The sequence below is a fragment of the Podarcis muralis genome, chromosome 13 (genome assembly GCF_964188315.1).
Source record: "Podarcis muralis chromosome 13, rPodMur119.hap1.1, whole genome shotgun sequence".
Classification (NCBI taxonomy): Eukaryota; Metazoa; Chordata; class Lepidosauria; order Squamata; family Lacertidae; genus Podarcis; species Podarcis muralis.
In genome coordinates this window covers 14,250,575-14,268,249 of record NC_135667.1, presented here as the reverse complement: position 1 = coordinate 14,268,249, position 17,675 = coordinate 14,250,575, and the positions used below count along the sequence as shown (strand labels likewise).

Genomic DNA, 17,675 nt, shown 5'->3' with positions numbered 1-17,675 from the left:
TTTTCCTAGGGAAGGTTGGGCAGTCTGTGGCCCTCCAGGTTTTGTTTTTGGACTCCAGTTCCCATCAGGCCCAGCCAGCATAGCCAAGGATGATGGGATTTCTAGTCCAGCAACACTTGGAGGACCACAGGTTCCTCATCACTGTTCAAATGCACATGCATGTGAAGTATTCTTCATGTACACAAAGGCGCAGCTTCCAGGATACATTTTAAGCCACCTAGAACATAGTACAATTTCAATTTTTCTACTATATCTTTGGCCAAAAATTTTGTAGCATAAAAAGTAGAAGGCAGCCTTCAGCAAGGCATAACCCCATTTTCACCTGAGAAAGTCGATCTCCTGGCTATTTGCTCGCCTCTTGCCATTAAGGCTCTTAACTTGGAGGCATTAGAGTTTCAGTGTGATGTGTTGGCTACAGGATCAGTCTTAGATGGGGAAATGCCAACTCAAATATTCTATGCCCTAAAATACAAATAAACAAGCCTCACCACCACCACCACCACTGCTTCCATAATACTGGAAGCCCAGATCACCCAAGGAAGCTGGATGGTAGGAAATTCAGGGCAGGCAAAAGCAAGCACTCTCTCACAGAGCACACACTGAAACTCTGGAATTTGCAGCCACTAACTTGGGCATCTTTAAAAGGAGATGGGGCAAATTCAGGGAGAATAAGGCTGGTTGATTGCTATAGTTAGCAGGATGCATGACTACACTGGCCTTTCAACCAACCCAGCATGGGTCTTGTTATGGACTGAAGTTCTCACCCTGGGCCAGCAGGGGGATACTGTAGATAGTTTTCATTCAGGTCCGCATACGCAAGTAAGGGATCGAAAGTGACATGCAGTGATTGGATAGTTACAGAAAATGATTACTGTTGCGTTCTAGTGGAGCTCTATATAAGCAGGCTGGCTGAACCCTCCAGTTCAGTTCTGTTCTGGCCTGTGAATAAACAAGAGCTGTTTGAAGAATCGCTGTGTTGTCTGATATGTTCACCCACAACTTATCAGGTCTTTTGTGCTTCTTAGGATACTAACAATGGTTGATTCCAGTTCCACATTTCAGACTTAAAGTTAATTGTGGCAAGTCAGCTGTTATCTATCTCACAAGCTTCTGGTAACTGTAGTGGGTGGTTGGGGAATGTTTGAGATGAAGTGGCTACTCAAAAAGTCTCTTGACCTAGGAATGGAGGTTCAAAAGTAAGGATTTCCTCATTCCAAACTGAGCTAGGGCACAGCTGTGTTGGAAGAGATCCATTTTGGTAGGAAGAAAGGAGTCACGGGGCCACTTGGAGGGAGATTGGGCAAGCTCTAGAATATAAAAATGATCTATCTAAGCCAAAGTGACCAGAGGAGAAGGGCAATTCCCATCCAGCAGATTGGTCTTCTTATCGTCACACCTCCATTATTATATTTTATTCTGAGGGTAAGTAGGAAATCATTATATTCTATCTTGTGCTGTGATATTTGCTTCCATGTATTCATCTTTAATGGCGAGAACCTGGCGGAGGATGGAAACCTTGTCTCCTCTTGTGCCCTTTTATAGCAACATAATTTTCAGAAAGAGCGCCCAGATAACTCAGTCGGTAGAGCACCAGACTTTTAATCTGAGGGTCCAGGGTTCAAGTCCCTGTTCGGGCGAGTACGGTTTTTAAGGGATGATTTTAAGAGTACGATTTTTGAGCTCCCATTGCTCGGTCCCTGCTCCTGCCAACTTAGCAGTTCGAAAGCACATCAAAGTGCAAGTAGATAAATAGGTACAGCTCCAGCGGGAAGGGAAACGGCGTTTCCGTGCGCTGCTCTGGTTCGCCAGAAGCGGCTTAGTCATGCTGGCCACATGACCCGGAAGCTGTACACCAGCTCCCTTGGCCAATAAAGCGAGATGAGCGCCACAACCCCAGAGTCGGTCACGACTGGACCTAATGGTCAGGGGTCCCTTTACCTTTACCTAATTTTCAGAAATCAGCAATACCCCCATTCGTTCTACCTGCACCTCTCTTGGCAGCACAGCTTTCCCTACTTGTGGATGTATGTTCAATGGGGGCTTTGAGACCATACAGTCAGGTGTGCCATTTTTAGTTGAAACTTGTTGTGGAGATAAGGTAATGGAGATATATACCACATGTGGTGGACATGCGGGGAAATCAGAGAGTTTTCGAATCTTATTTATGATGAGCTGAAAAAGATCTTTAAGTTAACAGTCATTTAAAAAGCCAGAGGCCTTCCTACCAGGTATTTTAGGTAAAGACATTCCAAAAAATTTAAGAGAAATCTTCCTATACGCCACGGCTACAGCCCGAACACTAGTTGCAATGAACTGGAAGGGACAGGGGGAGTTCCAACTTTATCAGATTGGCAAGGCAAATTACAGGAATATGCAGAAATGGCGCAATTGACCAACAGACTGAGAGGCAATACAAGGCAATTGTTTATTCAAAAATGGGATATGTATCAGAGTTATTTCCAGAAATAAAATAGTGGTATAATATCTATGGCAGCATTTGAACAACCCTTGTTTAAAGTAATATTTAAGAAATAAGTTAATGAGTACAAACTGTTGTAAGAAGGTATTAGAAAATACAGAAAGAGTAAGGTAATAACGTTAAGTACATTCAATACTAAAAAGAAAGTTTACATCGGGAAATGATAGGAAGTCTATTTTATGTTAGTAAAAAGATAGTTTAAATTTATGCAATCACTTTTCCCCTAAGTTTAATTTTTGTGAACCCAAAGAAGAGTATTAGTACATGGTTGTTTTCATTTTTGCTGAATTAAGAGTGTGTATATTATGTATGTTACTTATGAATTTCAATAAAGTTATGTTAAAAGAAAAGAAAAAAGAGAGAGAAACGTGTTGCGACAGATCTAGGGGGTCTTTTCCTCATTGGAAGGTCATGTTTTTAAAACACCCAAAAAAAGAACCAGGATAAACAGTCAGCAAATAGGATGAACCTCCTCCTGTGCCTTAGTCTCTCCAGGTGCCTGGAGGTGTCAAACCCAAATTTAGACCGGACCCCTCCTTTCAGGCCACATATAGGAAACACTTGAAGACAGGAACTTTAGAAGTGAAGCAAGCAAGCTATTGTTAAGTTGGCTGAAAAACCTTCCTTTTCTCCAAAGTATTCCCACATTAATTTGTTTTATATTTGCAGTTTTTAAAAAAATAATGCTGGTGGGAGGGCAGTTTAGTTTTAATAGTATATTATGACCACTTTTATGTTTTATATTTCATTTGTGTACAGTGGTACCTTGGTTCCCAAACTTAATCTGTTCTGGGAAGTCTGTTCCAAAACCAAAGCGTTCTAAACCAAGGCGCGCGTTCCCACAGAAATTAATGCAAAATGGATTAATCCGTTCCAGACTTTTAAAAACAATCCCTAAAACAGCAATTTAACATGAATTTTATTATCTAATGAGACCATTGATCCATAAAATGAAAGCAATAATCAATGTACTGAACTATAAAATAAACAAGACAGTATTGTAGATGGTAAAAATTAAAATTATTATTTTTTCCTTACGTGCACTGATGATAGTCATTGTTTGGATGGGGGGCTTTTATCCATTTCTGAAGTCAAACAATCAATCAATCAATCAGTAGCTGAACTGGGTTCCACGCAGTCACAAAAACAAGTAGCAAAAACGAAGTCACAAGCCACAGTCACAAAAATGAAGTCACAAGCCGCAGTCACAAGTCAGTCCCATAAAATGAAGAACAAGTCACAGCCAAAAAATCGAAAAAGCCACACAAACAAAAATGCAAAAAAAGACCAAAAACAAAAGTTCTAAATATCACTGCTGTGTTGCAGAGGGACTCAACAGGGAGCCTCAACAGGAAGCCTCTGATTAGCAGTGGGGGACTCGATTTGCAAATGGAACACACTAAACAGGAATCGGAACATGTTCTGTTTCCAAGGCAAAGTTCACAAACTGGGACACCTACTTCCGGTTTTGCAGCATTCTATTTCCAAGATGTTCATAAACTAAGCTGTTCTAAAACCAAGGTACCACTGTACACCACTTAAAACGTAAAGGGACCCCTGACCATGAAGTCTAGTCGTGACCGACTCTGGGGTTGCGGCGCTCATCTCGCTTTATTGGCTGAGGGAGCTTCCGGGTCATGTGGCCAGCATGACTAAGCCACTTCTGGCGAACCAGAGCAGTGCACGGAAACGCCGTTTAACTTCCCGCCGGAGCGGTACATATTTATCTACTTGCACTTTTGACATGCTTTCGAACTGCTATGTTGGCAGGAGCAGGGACCGAGGAACAGGAGCTCACCCCGTCGCGGGGATTCAAACCACCGACCTTCTGATCAGCAAGTCCTAGGCTCTGTGGTTTAACCCACAGCGCCACCCGCGTCCCATACACCACTTAGGTACTCCTTAAATGTAGAACAGTTCATGCATTCTTAACTAAGGAAATAAACCCTACTCAATGAGCTTTTTTGGTGTTGGGAACATTCACCATATTGAACCACCAGCACCCCACCTGCAGGCTGTCTTGACACACATCCCCAGCCACTCTGGGTGACTCCCAACAGAATTAAAAGCACAATAAAACATCAAACATTAAAAGCTTCCCTAAACAGGGCTGCCTTCAAATGTCTTCTAAAAGTCAGACAGTTGTTTATTTCCTTGACATCTGATGGGAGGGCGCTCCATGGGCCGGGCGCCACCACTGAGAAGGCCCTCTGCCTGGTTCCCTGTAACATCACTTCTCACAGTGAGGGAACCGCCAGAAGGCCCTCAGAGCTGGACCTCAGTGTCCGGGCTGAATGATGGGGTGGAGATGCTCCTTCAGGTATACTGCGCCGAGGCTGTTTAGGGCTTTAAAGGTCCCTAAGAACTAGTTGTCACTTTAACATTTCCCTTTCTATTCCTCCTCTGTGTAGTTTGCAAGACCCCAGCATGCTTGTCTCCAAGGTCCCCTGCTCATTACTGGCTATACTTCTTGGGTTTCTGATGGTGCGGTCATGTGAAGGACAGTCCCGAGAAGATTTTGAGTGGAAGCACACTGATTATCCAAAAAGCTACTCAACTTCCCACCCTGACACCTACTGCAAGCGGATGATGCTTCAGAAAAGGTTGACACGATATGTTTGCAAGGACGTAAATACCTTCATCAATGACCGCCCTGTAAATGTGGTACAAGTGTGCAGAGGCAGAGGGATTCCCCATGGTAGTGACACCGATAGCATAGACTCCTTCGATATGGTCATCTGCAGATACACAGGTGGTCCGGCTCCTTATGACTGCAGGTACAGCGGCACACCTGCACACTTGCGCATTCGTGTGACCTGCACCGGCATTTACCCAACACACTATGTGACTCAAATGCGCTAGGCAATGTGTGATACAACTCGCTCTCCATTGACAGAAGCCAGAAGTCTGAGGATGCGTTGGCTACAATTTTATTTTCTGTCATGCTTTCTCCTCAATGTATCTCTGCAACATGCCCACAATATAAGCTTTTACTGCTTTAATAGTTACTCACTTTCCCAGGGAATCCTGGCAACATAGATCTTCAAGGAGCAGCTGTGGGAAATACCGTTGTATGACCTTTCTTTACCCCTGTTCCATTATACCATGGGTAGGCAAACTAAGGCCTGGAGTCGGATCCGGCCCAATCGCCTTCTAAATCCAGCCCGCAGACGGTCTGGGAATCAGCATGTTTTTACATGAGTAGAATGTGTGCTTTTATTTAAAATGCATCTCTGGGTTATTTGTGGGGCATAGGAATTTGTTCATTCCCCCCCCCCTTCAAAATATAGTCCAGACCCCCACAAGGTCCGAGGGACAGTGAACCGGCCTCCTGCTGAAAAAGCTTGCTGGTCCCTGTATTATACCTTCCCAGTTTCTCACCTTCTCAGTTCTCCCTTTCCCAACACACATACACACAATCTGAACCTCTTTTAACCTGGAGAGGCATTGCCCATGACCCCAGCCTCAACTCCAACCCCTGAAAGTGACGCAACAATTCAAGAGACTTTGAAAAAATGCTGAGCTGTTGCTGAACTAATTAAAGCAGCATAAAGATATTTATGGTTGGGTTTATGGTCCACAAGTTGAGCAAATCTGGTGCTGCCTGGTTGGGACCTGGGACACCAAATCTCCATTCAGCCATGAAGCTCACCTTGAGGCAGTCACTATCTCTCAGTCTAACCCACAGAAACCCACCTGTGAAATTACAGGCTTGCGTCGTGCCTTCAAATTGTGTAGCAGGGCATAGAATTATGTGTGCTACTTTGATATCTAATGGGGGGCCACGTACAATATATTGCAGATGGCGGGGGGGAGAGATTGATCAACTAAGATGAGCTTTACAAAGCATTGTTCTGAAAATATAAAGGTGTTTTGGGGAACAACCAATGTCACCTTGGGCTCCCTGGAGGAAAACAGGCGATATAAATGCAATAAATAAATTAAATAAATGCGGGGTGGATAATAATAATAATAATAATAATAATAATAATAATAATAATAATAAATTTTATTTATATCCCACCCTCCCCAGCCGAAGCCGGGCTCAGGGCGGCTAACAACAATAAAACAGTACAAAAGTACAGCATAAACAACATTCTAAAATCATTCATTATAAAAATTAATTAATTCAAGCCACTGGCAACCATTGGGCCAGAGCTCTGCGAAGATTGCCGAGGGAGGGAGTCAGGCTGTGCCCTGGCCAAAGGCCTGGTGGAACAGCTCTGTCTTGCAGGCCCTTCGGAAAGATGTCAAGTCCCGCAGGGCCCTGGTCTCTTGTGACAGAGTGTTCCACCAGATCGGAGCCGCAGCCGAAAAAGCCCTGGCTCTAGTTGAGACCAGCCTAACTTCTCTGTGGCCTGGGACCTTCAAGATGTTTTTATTTGAAGACCGTAAGTTTCTCTGTGGGGCATACCAGGAGAGGCGGTCCCGTAGGTACGAGGGTCCTAGGCCATATAGGGCTTTAAAGGTTAAAACCAGCACCTTAAACCTGATCCTGTACTCCACCGGGAGCCAGTGCAGCTGGTATAGCACCGGGTGAATGTGATCTCGCAGCGAAGACCTCGTAAGGAGTCTTGCTGCAGCATTCTGCACCCACTGGAGTTTCTGGGTCAGTCTCAAGGGCAGCCCCACGTAGAGTGAGTTACAATAATCCAGTCTGGAGGTGACCGTCGCGTGGATCACAGTGGCTAGGTCAGGGCGAGAGAGGTAAGGAGCCAACTGCTTAGCTTGGCGGAGATGGAAAAATGCCGCCTTTGTTATAGCTGCAATCTGCGCCTACATGGAAAGGGAGGTATCGAAGATTACACCCAAACTCTTAACGGACGGTGCTGGCACTAATTGCGCCCCCGCAAGAGATGGGAGTTGCCCCCCCAATCCCATATCGCCCCGTCCCAGCCACAGGACCTCTGTCTTCGAAGGATTTAGCTTCAACCGGCTCCCACGTAACCATCCAGCCACAGCTTCCAAACATCTGATCAGTGTGTCTGGGGCCAAGTCAGGATGGCCATCCATCAACAGATAGAGTTGGGTGTCATCGGCATACTGATGGCAACCCAGCCCAAAACTCCAAACAAGCTGGGCGAGGGGGGCGCATAAAGATGTTGAAAAGCATCGGGGAGAGTATCGCACCCTGAGGTACTCCACACACCAAGGAGTGGCGCGATGACAATTCCCCCCCAAGCGCCACCCTCTGTCCCCGACCAGAGAGAAACGAGCGCAGCCATTGAAGGACTGTGCCCTGGATCCCCACGTCGGCAAGGCGGTGGTCCAGAAGTTCGTGATCGACCATGTCGAAAGCTGCTGACAGATCTAGAAGAATCAGCAGCCCAGACCCGCCTCGATCCAGCTGTCTACGAAGATCATCTGTTAGGGCAACCAGAGCCGTCTCGGTCCCATGGAAGCCGGACTGGAATGGATCCAGAGCCGATGTTTCATCCAGAAACCCACCAAGCTGTTCAGCAACCGCTCTCTCAATCACCTTACCCAGGAACGGAAGATTCGAAACCGGGCGGTAATTGGATAGATCTAAAGGATCTAATGATGTTTTCTTTAAGAGCGGGCGCACCACTGCCTCCTTCAGTTCCCCTGGGAATGTCCCCGTGCCAAGGGACAAATTGATGATATCCCCCAGGAGGGCCCGCACCTCGTCTGGACACACTCTAATCAGCCAAGACGGGCACAGGTCGAGAGGACAGGTGGTGGGCTTTCCAGCTCGGAGGAGTCTGTCCACATCGGCTGGGGATATCCAGTCGAAGTGCTCCAATACTGGACCTGAGGACAGTCGAGGGGCCTCCAGTTCCTTTATTGTATCCAAATTGGCAGGGAGGTCATGGCGGAGCGACAAGACCTTCTCCGCAAAAAAGCTTGCAAATGCCTCACAGCTGTGTGTCAAATTGTTATTTAAATTTGGCTGTCCCTCAAGGGACGTTAAAGACCTGATTATACTAAATAATTGCGCTGGGCGAGAGCTAGCGGATGCAATGGAGGCCGAGAAGTATGACTTCTAAGTAGCCTTCACCGCCATCTCGTAGGTTTTCATAAAAGCCCTATAAGATGTTCTTGAGGCTCCGTCACGGGCACCCCGCCATACTCGCTCTAGCCGTCTGAGGTCCCACTTCATTTTCCGGAGCTCCTCGGTAAACCAGGGAGCCCGGTTTCTGCGGGGTCGCAGAGGGCGCTTAGGTGCGATCTCATCGATGGCTGCCAGGAGCTGGGTATTCCAGCCCTCAACAAGCTCAGTCAATGAGTCGCCAGGGGGAGCAAGGTCCTGCAAGGCTTGGCGGAATCTCTCAGGGTCCATCAGCCTCTGCGGGCGAGCCCAAATCGGCTCGCCACCTAAGCAGGGTGGGGGTGGAAAGTCAATCCTGGCTTTCAGAGCGTAGTGATCAGACCATGGCACCTTCATCGAAGGAGACATGATCACATCTATACCGAAGCCAAAGATCAAATCCAGCGTGTGGCCTGCTTGATGTGTGGGGCCCGAAACAAACTGGGAGAGCCCTAGTGTCGCCATGGAAGACACCAGGTCCAGAGCCTGTGAGGAGGGAGTGGCATCAGCATGGATGTTAAAGTCCCCCAATACCAATAGGTTAGGGAACTCCAAGGCACAGCCGGCCACCACCTCCAATAGGCCTGACAGGGTGGCTGCTGGTCGCTAGGTGGCCGGCCAGACAGCCAAGCTCTCCTCGGAGCCCCACACTAGGCCAACACATTCAATGCCGGGGATCGATGGCGATGGTAGAGCCCTGAAAGGACAATCTTCCCAGATTAATAATGCCACCCCTCCCCCCCGGCCCACAGTCCGCGACTGGTGGAGGACGGAGAATGGATATGGATGAAGCCAGCCTCCCACTCCATCTAACTTGATGGTGCAATATTACTTCCCCTCTCTCTTGTTTTTATCTGAGGACATTGCAGAAACCCACCTGTGAAATTACAGGCTTGCGCCATGCCTTCAGTTTCCTCAACTCAATAGAACTTACCTTGCCAAACTGGAGTCCAACGTTATTACTCAATCCTCAGCCAGAATTATAGGGGGCAGTTGTGGGGAAAGCAGTTGGCAGTTAAAGGGATTGAGACATCATCATTTCTAAGGAGGCCATTGAAGGGAGGCAGGAGAAGGCTGAGGAAGTATCTCAAAAGTCTTGATTAGAAAGCTGAGCCTTTGCATTATTTCACATTTGGCGCCTTGTGTGATGCTAAAATTGAGGGGTCTCTTTGTGGGGGCACCACATTGTTTTTGTGCCCCCCTGCAGCTCAGTGCCCAGTGCGACCCTAAAACCATCTCTACTGGGTGGAATGTGCCCTCAAACTCTGACAATGCTGTTTGCTCACCTGAATGGAGGCAGGAAGGAAGGATCGGTGTATGTGTGCAGAAACTAGGCTAATGTACAAATATAAAATCCACATCTGTTGCTCTTCTGACATTGGCCTCTGTCTCGCCCACCACTCAGGGCCGGATTTAGGTTCGATGAGGCCCTAAGCTACTGAAGGTAATGGGGCCCTTTATATGTTCAGCTGTCCTTTGTCAACAACAAATTGTCGCTGGTTTTTTGTGTTGAATATATGCTATATGATAATTTATGGACCTATATAAAGCCATTTGCACTTAACAAACTATGTATTTTATTTATTTCTTTATTTTTTAAAAAGCTGAATCGAGACATTCCACCCATGCAAAAAGGACACAAATAATTAAATGCCCAGGGCCTGCTGAAAAAGTCCATTTTTGCCTGTCGCCTAAAGATATGTAAGGATCGCATCTGGTGAGGGTGCTCTGTAAATGGGGACCCGCCACTCAAAAAGCCAATTCTCGTGTTGCCACCTTCTGGACTTCCCATGGAGTGGGAACACGAAGAAGGTCCACAGATACTGATTGCAGAGTCCAGGTCAGTTCAGAGAGACAGACCTTGAGGTATTAAGGTCCTGAAGCACATTAGAATTTGTAGGTCAGAACTAGCACTTTGAATTGGGCCCAGAAACTAATTGGTAGCCAGATGGCCAGGATTGGTATGATATACTCAGACCTCCTTGCAAAAGCAGATCTAGGTGAGTGTGACCGATTCAAGGAGCTTCTGGGGTGTCACGGCAGATGCCAAAACTATGAAGTCCAACAAAAGGCAAGAGGCGGGGAACACCAGATTTTGGCATCACACAGGACACCACTGAAATTTGAGATGCCAAGGTCCACCACTGCCATCTTGTCCCGGTTAGCAACCTGGTAGCCAAATTCTGCACCAGCTGCCATTTCTGAACCATCTTCAAAGGCAGGCCTATGTATAGTGAATTGCAGAAATCTAACCTAGAGGTTAACGTAGCATAGACAACAGAAGTTAGACCATCCCTGTCCTTGATTCAGACTCTGGAGTCTTCTTCATCAATTGGGTGGCCTTGAGAAAAGTACCCTATTTCAGGTTAGCCCACTTCACTGGGTTGTCATAAACATAAAGTGACACAGCTCCATGTACACTGATGGTTGGGGACCATGTTATCTGTGGAATAGACTGCACACATATGATCAGCATATGAGGCCTACCAGTAAAAGTTGCTATCTTCCCTCCCCCGGTAAATATATGTGGCCCTATCAAAACTAGTTTTTTAAGAAAAAACTGCAGACTGCTTCTTATTGTTGTTGCAGTCTTCAGGTAATCAGTTATTGTCCTATGCGTGAAGAATTTTTGCTGCTTCTGATTGTAAATTATTATAATTGCATTGATACCTTACTTGCCATTGTTTTCAGCTTTATATGTGTTTAAAACATTTATTTCAGTGATGTCGCCTATCAGTAATGCCCACACAGACACCTCAACATTTTGAAGGAGAGAGAAAGAAGGAAGGAAAGAAAGAAAGAGCAAGCTTTAATGGTTTATTCCTCATTTCACTGTATTTCTCATTTACGGGAAGCTTTGGAAACATGCAGCCAATGGTGCAATTTTCAGATGAAAGCCCTCTGTCCTCCTTTCACCATCTATATGTTGCTAGTGCTTGATTTTTTCCCTCTTTCCCCCTCATCCTGGCCTAACTGAAACCTATATAATAATTCAGACAGCAGCTTGAGATACACTTGCTTCCATAGAAAGTGCCATCCTGTACCTTGAGACTTCTCTGAACTTGGGTAAGTTGGAAGTGGACATTCACAAACTTGTGCCTGCTGTTTTACCCTTTAAGGCAACTGAACTTTGACTGTCCCATGTTAAGGAAGCTTTCTCTTCTTTCTTTAGTGGGTAGAGTTGAAAGGATTTTTTTTCTCCCTAACTTATTCTCTCTCTCTCTCTCTCTCTCTCTCTCTCTCTCTCTCTCTCTCGCTCTCTCTCTCTCATTTCTGAATTGCCTTTTGTATGGACCTCAAGCCTACCATAAAAGCAACTAAATTTTTTTTAAAAAAAAAACAGTCCAGAAAACAAGGAAGCATATTTACTAATGGATATATTCTGTTGGGGCTCCTGACAGTATCACCAAGTTTATGAAATCTGGCATCTTTATTGTGTGGTCTGTTATTTGGAAGGACTGTGGCCCAGTGGCAGACCATATGCTGTGCATGCAAAAGGTCTCAGATTCAATCACTGGCGTTTTCATCTTGGACTGGGAAAAGACTCCTGCCTGAACCTCTGGAGAGCCACTGCCAATCACTGGAAAGAATACTGACCCAAATGGACAAGCTGCACCCTGATGCACTGTCTTCCATTGGCTGCCAGCACTGTGCTTGGCTTCTCTGAAAATTGCATCTTTAATGTTTTCTCCTCCCCTCCTTTCCCCCCCTTTTTCTATATAAATATTACATACATGCCAAAAAAGAGTAAAGTTACACAAATAATACAAGTTACCGAATACCAAAAAGCTACTAATAGGGAGAAAAAATACAAAAAATAAGAAAATGATACATATTGAAAAGAAAAAGGAAGAGAAAGAGAGAAATCAAAAGGAAAATGGAAAAAGTTGACTTCCTTCGACCACTATACAGTTTATATGATCCGATATCTTTAGTTGTTTGTAATCATTTTGCATTAATAGAGAGACTATTTGTTTACCTGTGGAATTTTTAATCTCTAGAGACTAAGCCAATTACCGTATTTTTTGCTCTATAAGACTCACTTTTTCCTTCCTAAAAAGTAAAGGAAATATGTGTGCGTCTTATGGAGCGAATGCAGGCTGCGCAGCTATCCCAAAAGCCAGAACAGCAAGAGGGATTACTGCTTTCACTGTGCAGCGATCCCTCTTGCTGTTCTGGCTTCTGGAATTCAGAATATTTTTTTCTTGTTTTCCTCATCCCAAAACTAGGTGTGTCTTGTAGTCTGGTGCGTCTTATAGAGCACAAAATATGGTATAATTTTGGGAAACGACTTTCTTCATAAAATTTGTAAAGACATCCCATTCTCTCCTGTTTTTTTGCATCTTTAATATTTTCTAGCAGTGAAGTCCACCCATTAGTTGCAGATCACACCGACAGTTGTGGCGTATGTCTTGGGGTGAAGCCACCTACCTGGCGCTAGTATCAATGCTGCTTTCCTGGACAGGGCTGGGACAGGGCAGTGGCACGGTTTGATCCATACAAGCGCATCAGCAGGAATACTAGATTGGTCCTGCCAGTGCCACCATGTGGCCAAAAACTCTTGCTGCCACCCTGCCCTGCTCCGAGCCCTTTCAGGTACGTAGCAGGAATGCAGGTGCCAGGAGGACAGCTCCACCCCATCACACGTGCTGTGGCTACTGCACATTGAGCTGATAAGTCCTGTCTCTGGGTTGTAACAAAGGTTATAAGATAAATGTCCAGGGTATCACATGACAGTCTGTTCCTAAAGATACAGACAGACAGACACACACACACACACACACACACAGAGAGAGAGAGAGAGAGAGAGAGAGAGAGAGAGAGAGAGTACCAGAGCTGAAACAATGAAAACAGAATGATGACATTTGGATTTGAGGGTGGAAGATAATGTTTGTTTATAGAAAGTGGCTCCGTAGGGTATTATATTGAAGTGGCTGATGTGAATACTGTTTATGTACAGTGGACAGATGAAGAATCAGAAGTTCTTCCATTTCTGAACTTTATTTCCCCCTTTCCTCCCTCTCTTTTTTACTCTCTTGTCTATTTCTTTTTCTTTATTTCTCTCTCTCTATGTCCCCTGCTTTTCTTTCTCTCTTTTTCCCCCTATGTTATTATTGTATTTAGATCAATGTTTTAGTTTTGGACAAAAAATGAGATATTTGATATTTCTCTTTATAAATCCTAATAAAATGTATTAGGAGCAATCTGGGTGAGTCTTAACCTCTTCTGACTAGAATTTACCCATGGGGAATTGGCACTGGCAGGTATATTGTGTTAAAGCATTGAGACAGTTTTCCAAGACGTCAGCAAATTCTGTTAATTATGTCATTTTCATAAATAATAAAATAAGTAAATAGAGTAAATAAATGATCAATTTGTGAAATCTTCTGATCTAACTGAATACATTGCTTTCTTTTCCTAGAATCAAGCACCATGCCAGAGATAGTCCCTAAGAACAAAGCCCCAGGGGTTGATTTCTGTGGGGTAGATAAATATTACTACATTGTCCGCTCAGACCTGGGCTGCTACATGAGGTCCACCAATTTCCACGAGGGCAAAGACCTCGAAGTGTTTAGCCTGCACAGTTCCTGCCAGGGAGGAGATCACTACTTAGCCCATCAGGATGACCTATTCTACATCATCAAAGGAGACAACTATCGCCGTGTCAGCAACATGAATGGAGACTTAGGTGCTGTAGTATACAGCCTCCATCCCAACTGCCGTGGAGGGGACCATTACCTCTCAGCCTTTGGATCCTTCTATATCATTTTCCAGAAAAGAGGTGTTTACCGTCGGGTCAGTAATATGCATGAAGATACAGATGCAGTTGAATACACACTTCACCCAACTTGCAAGGATGGTCTCTATTACTGGGGCATCAAGAATTACTATTACTTTGTAAAACCCCATGATGAATGGGGGGTCCAGTACTATAGATGCACCAACTTCCATGAAAATGTGGATGCTGAAACATACTCCTTCCATAGTGATGTTGTGAACATGCTCCCTGGAGGAATGGCTGTTACCCATGGCTCAGCTTATGGTAGATGGGAACCTATCAAGACCATTTCCAACGACTCCAACACTCCCATTGTATGGAATAAGAAGATCACCAAGAAAGTGGGATACAGCAAGAAGAAGATGAGCAGTGTGGAGCACAACTGGAAGGTTTCCATGACTGCCTCATATCAGTCGGGTGCACTCACTGAAGCCATTGCCAAGTACCAGTTCTCTCTCACTGCTGAGTATGGTGGGAAGAGGGTCAACACAGAGCAGGAAGACTGGAATGAAGCCACTGAGATTGAAGAAGCTATTAGTGTAACAGTGCAGCCCAATGAGAAGATGTACATATGGCAATACCAGCTGGGTCTGGGCAAGGAAGCGGTCTTGTTCTGCCGTGATATGAAATTTACGGGTGATTCTACTCCACCTACAAATATTCCTTTGCCACCTTCCAATAAGTGAAAAGAAAAGTGTTAGGCCAAAAGACACCCTCTCTATTATAAAATTTGATTGATTACTATGGGCTAATATTTAGACAATATAGCACTCTCATGAGTTAAGATGCAGTTAGATGAGTAGTATATAGAGATGCATAAGCTAAACATGAAGTGAGATTAATAATTACTAGACATAATATATACTCTCATATAGACATACTAATCTCACTAGGCTACAGCTAGAAATGCATGTCCTAGTTTGTGCACGATGCAGGTGACCCAAGCTGAATGCCTTCTTGATAAGCTACTATTTCCTGGTCTCCATAAATCTCTTTGCCAAATTTGTGCCTTCATTTTGCTTTGTACCTGCTGAACTTCTGATCTTGTCCCACTGTTGTTATACAAATAAAATAAAATGAAGAATCAATGGTTTAAAAATATGTGCAATGCGTGTTTCACACTAGTGACAAAATGATTTACAACATATATAGTTTATAGTTTAGTTTATTATTTCTACCCTGCCCATCTGGCTGGGTTTCCCCAGCCACTCTGGGTGGCTCTCAACAGGACATTAAAAACAGAATAAAACTTCAAACATTAAAAACTTCCCTAACCAGGGCTGCCTTCAGATGTCTTCTAAAGGATGGATAGTTGTTTATTTCCTTGACATCTGATGGAAGGGCATTCCACAGGGCGGGTGCCACTGCCGAGAAGGCCCTCTGCCTGGTTCCCTGGAACTTCGCTTCTCACAGTGAGGGAACCACCAGAAGGCTTTGGCGCTGGACCTCAGTGTCTGAGCTGAACGATGGGGGTTGAGACGCTCCTTCAGGTATACTGGGCCAAGGCTGTTTTGGGCATTAAAGGTCAGCACCAACACTTTGAATTGTGCTTGGAAACATCCTGGGAGCCAATGTAGGTCTTTCAAGGCCGTTGTTATATAGTCTCGGCAGCCGCTCCCAGACACCAGTTTGGCTGCCACATTCTGGATTAGTTGCAGTTTCCGGGTCACCTTCAAGGAAATAAACAACTATCTGACTTTTCAAAGACATCTGAAGGTAGTCCTGTTTAGGGAAATTTTTAACGTTTGATGTTTTTTGGTGCTTTTAATATTCTGTTGGGGGCCAGCCAGAGTGGCTGGGGAAACCCAGCCAGATGGGTGGGGTATAAATAAATAATAACTCTAACCATTGGCCATGTTGGCTGAGGGAGTTAGTATACAACTAAATCTGGAGGGCCACGTGTTTTAAGCATGCTTAAGGAGTCAAGTGCTGTGGCCAGAGCAGAGAGAAGGAAACCGCAGAAGCCCAAAGGTTGATCGTGATAAAGGCCTTTTGTCAAAAACCACATCAAACATTTATGCAAATACAAGGAAGAACATAGAAGTGTTTGCACTGTGTTTGAGTTGAAGGCTGGGTTTCTTTGGAAACGGAGCAGAGATTTCTGTAGAAGAAGACATTTCAATAAAGCCAGCCAATCATAGGTAATAAAACAGGAGAGCACTTTTGTGTGTGTTTTTAAAGGCCCAGAACCATTGGCTCAGAAAGTACAATCCAATGGCCCCTACATTTGTTGTTGCTGCCCCGATTTTCAGACATATCTCCCTAGTAAAACGCTGTTCCCATTGTTACTGTTTGTCATTGGGGGCCCTTTCCTGATAGCTGGAGGTGCCAGCATTTAACTCCTTCTTTAGCCTCTTTATCACCTTCTGTACATCCACTCAGAAGAAAGATCCATGAAGTCCAATGGTACATACCCCTTGTCCACGATAGATGGCTAATTTTTTCAGTGGCTAATGGATGCTTCTTGACTACGCCTTTTTTCCTAGGGAAGGTTGGGCAGTCTGTGGCCCTCCAGGTTTTGTTTTTGGACTCCAGTTCCCATCAGCCCCAGCCAGCATAGCCAAGGATGATGGGATTTCTAGTCCAGCAACACTTGGAGGGCCACAGGTTCCTCATCACTGTTCAAATGCACATGCATGTGAAGTATTCTTCATGTACACAAAGGCGCAGCTTCCAGGATACATTTTAAGCCACCTAGAACATAGTAAAATTTCAATTTTTCTACTATATCTTTGGCCAAAAATTTTGTAGCATAAAAAGTAGAAGGCAGCCTTCAGCAAGGCATAACCCCATTTTCACATGAGAAAGTCGATCTCCTGGCTATTTGCTCGCCTCTTCCCATTAAGGCTCTTAACTTGGAGGCATCAGAGTTTCAGTGTGATGTGTTGGCTACAGGATCAGTCTTAGATGGGGAAATGCCAACTCAAATATTCTATGCCCTAAAATACAAATAAACAAGCCTCACCACCACCACCACCACTGCTTCCATAATACTGGAAGCCCAGATCACCCAAGGAAGCTGGATGGTAGGAAATTCAGGGCAGGCAAAAGCAAGCACTCTCTCACAGAGCACACACTGAAACTCTGGTATTTGCAGCCACTAACTTGGGCATCTTTAAAAGGAGATGGGGCAAATTCAGGGAGAATAAGGCTGGTTGATTGCTATGGTTAGCAGGATGCATGACTACACTGGCCTTTCAACCAACCCAGCATGGGTCTTGTTATGGACTGAAGTTCTCACCCTGGGCCAGCAGGGGGATACTGTAAATAGTTTTCATTCAGGTCCGCATACGCAAGTAAGGGATCGAAAGTGACATGCAGTGATTGGATAGTTACAGAAAATGATTACTGTTGCGTTCTAGTGGAGC

The 17,675-nt window shown here is 44.9% G+C and overlaps 1 protein-coding gene, 1 non-coding gene and 1 pseudogene across 2 annotated transcripts; all 3 read left to right on the top strand.

The window, feature by feature from the left end:
• The first annotated feature begins 1,564 nt into the window (after positions 1–1,564).
• TRNAK-UUU (transfer RNA lysine (anticodon UUU)) lies at positions 1,565–1,637 on the top strand. The gene has a single exon. It is a non-coding gene; the product is annotated as a tRNA-Lys (tRNA).
• A 3,269-nt stretch (positions 1,638–4,906) lies between these two features.
• On the top strand, positions 4,907–5,341 carry LOC144325304 (ribonuclease pancreatic pseudogene; annotated as a pseudogene).
• Positions 5,342–11,557: 6,216 nt separating this feature from the next.
• On the top strand, positions 11,558–15,395 carry LOC114582540 (uncharacterized). The gene is made up of 2 exons (XM_077916967.1): positions 11,558–11,594; positions 13,951–15,395. Exon 2 carries the CDS (start codon positions 13,962–13,964, stop codon positions 14,991–14,993), a length of 1,032 nt encoding a protein of 343 aa, XP_077773093.1. The 5' UTR covers positions 11,558–11,594; positions 13,951–13,961; the 3' UTR covers positions 14,994–15,395.
• Positions 15,396–17,675: the final 2,280 nt, after the last annotated feature.